The sequence below is a fragment of the Oncorhynchus keta genome, chromosome 10 (genome assembly GCF_023373465.1).
Source record: "Oncorhynchus keta strain PuntledgeMale-10-30-2019 chromosome 10, Oket_V2, whole genome shotgun sequence".
NCBI lineage: Eukaryota > Metazoa > Chordata > Actinopteri > Salmoniformes > Salmonidae > Oncorhynchus > Oncorhynchus keta.
The window spans coordinates 36,211,671-36,218,370 of NC_068430.1; the positions used below are offsets into that span (position 1 = coordinate 36,211,671).

General features: G+C 41.7%; 1 protein-coding gene across 1 annotated transcript in view; it reads left to right on the plus strand.

Annotated features, from left to right (window-relative positions):
- Window positions 1-6,491, plus strand: part of tex264a (testis expressed 264, ER-phagy receptor a) — a 167,015-nt gene extending 160,524 nt beyond the window's left edge. Inside the window, exon 4 of the mRNA XM_035777845.2 lies at window positions 4,692-6,491. Coding sequence (XP_035633738.1) covers window positions 4,692-5,017 — 326 coding nt within the window. The 3' untranslated portion in view covers window positions 5,018-6,491. The remainder of the gene's footprint in view (window positions 1-4,691) is intronic.
- Window positions 6,492-6,700: the final 209 nt, after the last annotated feature.

The following is a 6,700-nucleotide window of genomic DNA, read 5'->3' on the forward strand; positions in this document are numbered from 1 at the left end:
ATTGACACCGTTCGAATCAATTGGAGGTGTAGCTGTGGATGTTTTTCAAGGCCTACCTTCAAACTCAGTGCCTCTTTGCTTGACATCATGGGAAAATCAAAACAAATCAGCCAAGTCCTCAGGAAAAAAAATGGTAGACCTCCACAAGTCTAGTTCATTCTTGGGCGCTATTTCCAAACGCCTGAAGGCACCACGTTCATCTGTAAAAACAATAGTATGCAAGTATAAACACCATGGGACCACGTAGCCGTCATACCGCTCAGGAAGACTCGTTCTGTCTCCTAGAGATTAATGTACTTTGGTGCGAAAAGTGCAAATCAATCCCAGAACAACAGCAAAGAACCTTGTGAAGATGCTGGAGGAAACGGGTACAAAAGTATCTATATCCACAGTAAAACGAGTCCTATATCGACATAACCTGAAAGGCCACTCAGCAAAGAAGAAGCCACCGCTCCAAAACCCCCTTAAAAAATCTTGACTACGGTTTGCAACTACACATGGGACAAAGATCGCACTTTTTGGAGAAATGTCCTCTGGTCTGATGAAACAAAAATATAACTGTTTGGCCGTAATAACCATTGTTATCTTTGGAGGAAAAAGGGTGAGGCAAGCCGAAGAACACCATCCCAACCGTGAAGCACGGGGGTGGCAGCATCATGTTGTGGGGGTGCTTTGCTGCAGGAGTACTGGTGAACTTCACAAAATAGATGGCATCATAAGGTAGGAAAATTATGTGGATATATTAAAGGAACATCTAAAGACATCAGCTTGCCAATGGATCTTCCAAATGGCCAATGACCCCAATCATACTTCCAAAGTTGTGGCAAAATGGCTTAAGGACAACAAAGTCAACGTATTGGAGTGGCCATCACAAAGCCCTGACCTCAATCCCATAGAGGATCTGTGGGCAGAACTGGAAAAGCTTGTGTGAGCAAGGAGGCCTACAAACCTGACTCAGTTACACTAGTTCTGTCAGGACGAATGGGCCACAATTCACCCAATTTCTTGTGGGAAGCTTGTGGTAGGCTACCCAAAATGTTTGACCCAAGTTAAACAATTTAAAGACAATGCTACCAAATACTAATTGAGTGCATGTTAACTTCTGACCCACTGGGAATGTGATGAAAGAAGTCAAAGCTGAAATAAATAATTCTCTCTCCTATTATTCTGACATTTCACATTCTTAAAAGAAAGTGGTTATCCTTACTGACCTATGACAGGGAATTGTTACTTGGATTAAATATCAGGAATTGTGTAAAACTGAGTTTAAATGTATTTGCCTAAGGTGTATGTAAACTTCCGGCACAGTCAACTTTGTGTCAACTTCTGACCCACTGGAATTGTGATAGTGAATTATGAGTGAAATAATCTGTCTTTTAAACAATTGTTGGAAAAATGACTTGTCATGCACAAAATAATGTCCTAACCGACTTGCCAAAACTATAGTTTGTTAAGAGAAATGTGTGTATTTGTTGAAAAACAAGTTCTAGTGACTCTAACCTAAGTGTATGTAAACTTCAGACTTCGGCTGTATATACTGTATTATATTCTACATTTTCTTAGTCTATGCCGCTCTGACATTGCTCGTCCAAATATTTATATATTCTTAATTCCATTCATTTTCTTTAGATGTGTGTTTATTGTGTGTATTGTTCAATACTACTAGTTAGATATTACTGCACTGTTGGAGCTAGAAACAGAAGCATTTCGCTACACCCGCAATAACATCTGCTAAACACGTGTATGTGACAAATGAAATCTGATTTGACTGCCTTCATAACTCGTGTCAGCTGGTGTGGCGGTAATACGGACACTGCAACAGCCCTATACGTGTGTGTATAGTGTGTATGTTACCATGTGTGTGTGTATGCGTGTGTGTCTGTGCCTACAGTATGTTTGTGTTTCTTCACAGTCCCCGCTGTTGTCTCTATCTGGTTTTTAAAATCTGACTCTACTGCTTCCATCAGTTACCTGATGTGGAATAGAGTTCTATGTGTTCATGGCTCAATGTAAACTTTTCTGATAACTGCTTTTTTGAGGGAAAAGTGTACTTACTACGACTGTGATTTGTGGTTGTCTCACCGAGCAATCTTAAGATGAATGCGCTAATTGTAAGTCGCTCTAGATAAGAGCGTCTGTTAAATGACTAAAATGTCAAAGGTAATGAGAGGCTGGCTCAGGGTGTCCTGTTACCCTTCTGGGACGCTGACAGGAGATTCATCTCCCGCCTTTCCTTAATGAATGAACCTCTCCAAGGCTGCTGGAAGATAGAATATAACAATGATCGCCTTTCAATAGGGAACATTTTCTTCGGTTCATCATCAACATGAATGGGCAGTAAGATTGTCTTTGTGTGTGTCAGTGATTCCCTGTTGGTGACTATGTAACCTGGGATGCTCTCCTATATCACACACCTGTCACAGTAGCATGATGGACATGCTTTAGATGTATTTGTTTACATGAAGAGATCACATGATTGAGATACAGGTGACTGATTGGTGTTGCCGACTCCTCACTGGAGGCGTTGTTGTCCTGTAGACACGAGGAAGAATAGCAAGCCTGCCGCCCTGCTCCTGCTTCACTGGGTGTGAGTGACATTTGGACATGGTTTAGGAGGGGAGATTTGAGGCGTGCTGTTTGCTTTGTCTCTTTCTTACATTAATCAATGCTCAAAAGGTCTCACATAATTGTGTCTATTTTCAGCCCATCCATTTCTGCACAATGACCACAGAGCTGGGGTCTAATTGAGACGCCAGTGCTAATTTTCAGCGAGAGCATGATAGGCAGGGACTCATCTCTCTGGCCTCAAAATGATACAGACGGGGAAATGGCAGAGGTCAGACTAGCTTTTCGCCATGAAAGAGATCAAGATGATTCATTTAATCTCCATTCCAGGGCCGTCAGACCTACACACACACACACACACACACACACACACACACACACACTCCCGCAAACACACACACTCCCGCAAACACATTCACACAAACCACTTGGATCATAACAAGCTTAGGAGGATATCATGACTAGACGCTGGTGGATATTCATCCATCAGAAGGGACTAGTGAGCATAGGCGAATCAGGCTCAGCGTTTGGCACATCTTAATTACTATGAAAGCATTATTGGCCAGTTCATCATGTTATCTCTGTAGCATTACACTAATGGTCCATCCTGGTGATGAATGCACTTATTATTTATTTCCTGTACCAGACAGTAGAAACCACGGCCATTTCCCGTCCAGTAAAGGGGTGAGTTGGAGAAATACTAAACGAGTAACCAGGCAGTATGGCATCATTAGATGTCATTTGACTGATATTGCTGTGTGGTTGACTGTGTAGGAATGGGCCTTTTGACCAATGATATCAGTTTTACCAATACTTAATAGGTGGGGAGAGAGAAATATAATTCTGCTGTAATATTACTATGATTTGCTCCCCTTAAATACCAGAAGAGGAGCACATCTCAGTGACTGGGTTTGTGAATAAAAGAGCTGGCCCAAGGCACATGCCATACGTGCACACACACACACACACACACACACACACACACACACACACACACACACACACACACACACACAGTATCCTTGCACAGAACAGGGTTACAGCGGCACATCGGCATATCAAAGATTCCCTCACTCACTGAGATCCTCAATGCTTCTCGGAGGTGAGATCTGCATTGCAGTCTTGCATACAATAATCCATTCATATTCCATCCAACCAGAAGGAAGGAAGGAAGGAAGGAAGGAAGGAAGGAAGGAAGGAAGGAAGGAAGGAAGGAAGGAAGGAAGGAAGGAAGGAAGGAAGGAAGGAAGGAAGGAAGGAAGGAAGGAAGGAAGGAAGGAAGGAAGGAAGGAAGGAAGGAAGGAGTGAGTGAGAATACTGTTATTGTTGCCTGTTGCTGCCCATATTCAGACTGGCCCAATTTTGTCAGCCTCTATTAAAAATGTACTAAAATTGCAGATCTGCCATTAACACCAATGAAATATCTGTTTGTATTGTAGCTAGTTACCTTCTACTGCATGTGAGCTGTTGAGTGACGTGGGAATATATCAAGTCTATGTCTAATTTTAAACGGGGTAGTTTGGGTTGCATTGTGCCTACGAACAGCCCTTAGCCGTGGTATATTGGCCATATACCACACCACCTCGGGCCGTATTGATTAAAAATATCCCGCCTAAGGGCTCTTCTTAAGCACGACAGTACACAGAGTGCCTGGATACATACCTTAGCTGCGGTATATTGGTCATTTTCAGTATCACAAACCCCTGAGGTGCCTTATTACTATTATAATCTGGTTACCAATGTAACCACCCAGTTTACAATGTACGATATACCACGGCTTTCAGCATCCAGGAGCCAGACTACCTGATTTATAATGGTCAATATACTACACCCCTCAGGCCTTATTGATTAAATGTACAGGGTAAAGTTTGTACTTGTAGCTTGCTTTCTCTAATTGTATCTTTTGTCTGTTACCCTTTTTATAGTTGTTGATGTAATTATTTAGCTTGCTGCTGGAAGACTCCCAACCACATAGATTAAGGACAGTATCTTGTCAGGATGCCAACACTGTGCCTCTGTCTACACATTCTTTCTCCCTCCCTCTCTCCCTCTCTAGCCTATCTCTCACTCTTGAAAATGACTTCAATTCGCCATGTCACTTCACACCTCTCTTCCTGTGGTTGCAGGTGTAATGACCCACAGTGATGTCAGCAGCACTATGAGCGGCCAGGTGCAGTCAGAGAACACAGAGACGTCTCCGGCCCCCTCGCTGCCCTCTTCACTGCCCCACAGGGACCAGGGGGACGGGAACGAGCAGGGGCAGGCCGAGGAACACAAGGAGCCCATCAACGACACGGAGCACAGGGACAGGGGCTCCAGCGAGTCAGTGGGCAGCGGCTCTTCCTTTGAGGAACTGGACTTGGTGGAGGAGATGGTGGAGGAGCTGGAGAGAGAGTTGGGGAAGGAGGAGGAAGGCCTCACGGTGGAGGAAGGAGCCAAGGAAGCCCCATGAGAGGCTGTCGCTGGCCTAGGGGGGATGGAGAGGAGTAGAAGACGGGGTGATAAAGGGATGGATGGAGGTAACTCCTCTGGGTCTATTATTCTGGGGTGGTAGAGAGATTTCTTCAGCGAATCTTAGTTGTCTTGTATGCCAACTTTTGTTCATAGCCATACAATTTATCATGACAGACATGCCATCTATTTCTGGACCTGTGTACTTTCCTGTACCTAAGACAGTAATTTCTCTATTGAGAGATTATAACAAAACTCTTTATCTTTTGTAAAACATATCAATAACAACAGTTCTTCCTTTTTTCAAAGATTTCTTAATTTAAAAAAGGGTTTATCAATACTAAACAGATATAACTATTGTAGGATATGATACATTCACCAGTAGAAAATGATACACTCTTTGAGTGGAGAGAAATGTTGTTATAATATACTTGTGGGACTGATGAAAGTCAATCTTTTTTTTTTTATTAAGATGGACAACGATTATATATAATTGAATATATAGTGTAAGACTAACAAACATAAGAAGGAATCAAAGGCATTTAGTTGTGAATGATTTGTAATTGCATCTAACAACTTATCGTGACAATTGAGATGCTACCTACTTGCAATGGGTTACAATGTTTCCAGAATACTGTTATGATGCCTTTTCACACTATTTAGTGACCAGAAAATCCAGAGCATGTATTGTACAAGAGGGTATCTAAAGCAATATCTGCCTTATTCATTTTTACATGAATAACAAACAACCTTACAAGGTCATTTTGCTTTTGCCCTCAATTTGAAATAGGTTTGACCCCTGGGAAACTCTGAGAACTGGGGCAGGGTTGAAACAGAGTGGTGTAGAATAACCCATAGAACTGCAAGAAGAGGAGGTTTAGGTGAAAGTCACTTCAGTCTCATAAAGTCATCAAGGGCTAGGATTTACAATTCAACTCTGAGATGGAAACAGTCTGAAAGTACTGTATTTTTATTAATCTGGTAGATGTATGATATCTAACAGTTTAACAATATAGCCAATCAAAAGGAAATATTTGAAATATTCACCTTTCAGATGATCTGTTCTATTACTTTGGCCTAGGTGTTTCCAGTCTAGATCAAATCAAATGTTATTGGTCACATACACATGGTTCGCAGATGTTAATGCGAGTGTAACGAAATGCTTGTGGTGTAGCGAAATGCTTGTGTCTAGCAACTTGTTCAACTGCTCTGGTCTGTCATGTGTGCCAATATAATCTTTAGTCTTTGACTTGAATCCGGGATACAATGTTCCACTTCTTATAAGTATTATAACAACTTCCTGTTATGGCATGTTGATTATCCTATGATATAGACATGGGGCTCACGCCATTTGTTTTTGTCACATGTTCTTCTGTTGGATCTCTTGTCTTGTGCTTTGAACAAGACAAGAAAATGTACACTGCCATGGAGATGTCTTTCTGTTTGGAATAAACATGTTTAATTGCAAATGTTAACCTGGACTATGTGCAATTGTAAAAAAATGTTCTGTATAAAATAGAAATACAGAAAACTGATACTGTTTTGATATTGTACGCATATTGTGGTAAACCCATGTAGTATTCAGCTGGTGAAAGTATATTGCTCTGTCCCTATTGCTTACACTACAGTGCAGAAAACGAATCCTCTGTGGCCTTTTTATTGATGAAAGTCTCTCTTTTATGAA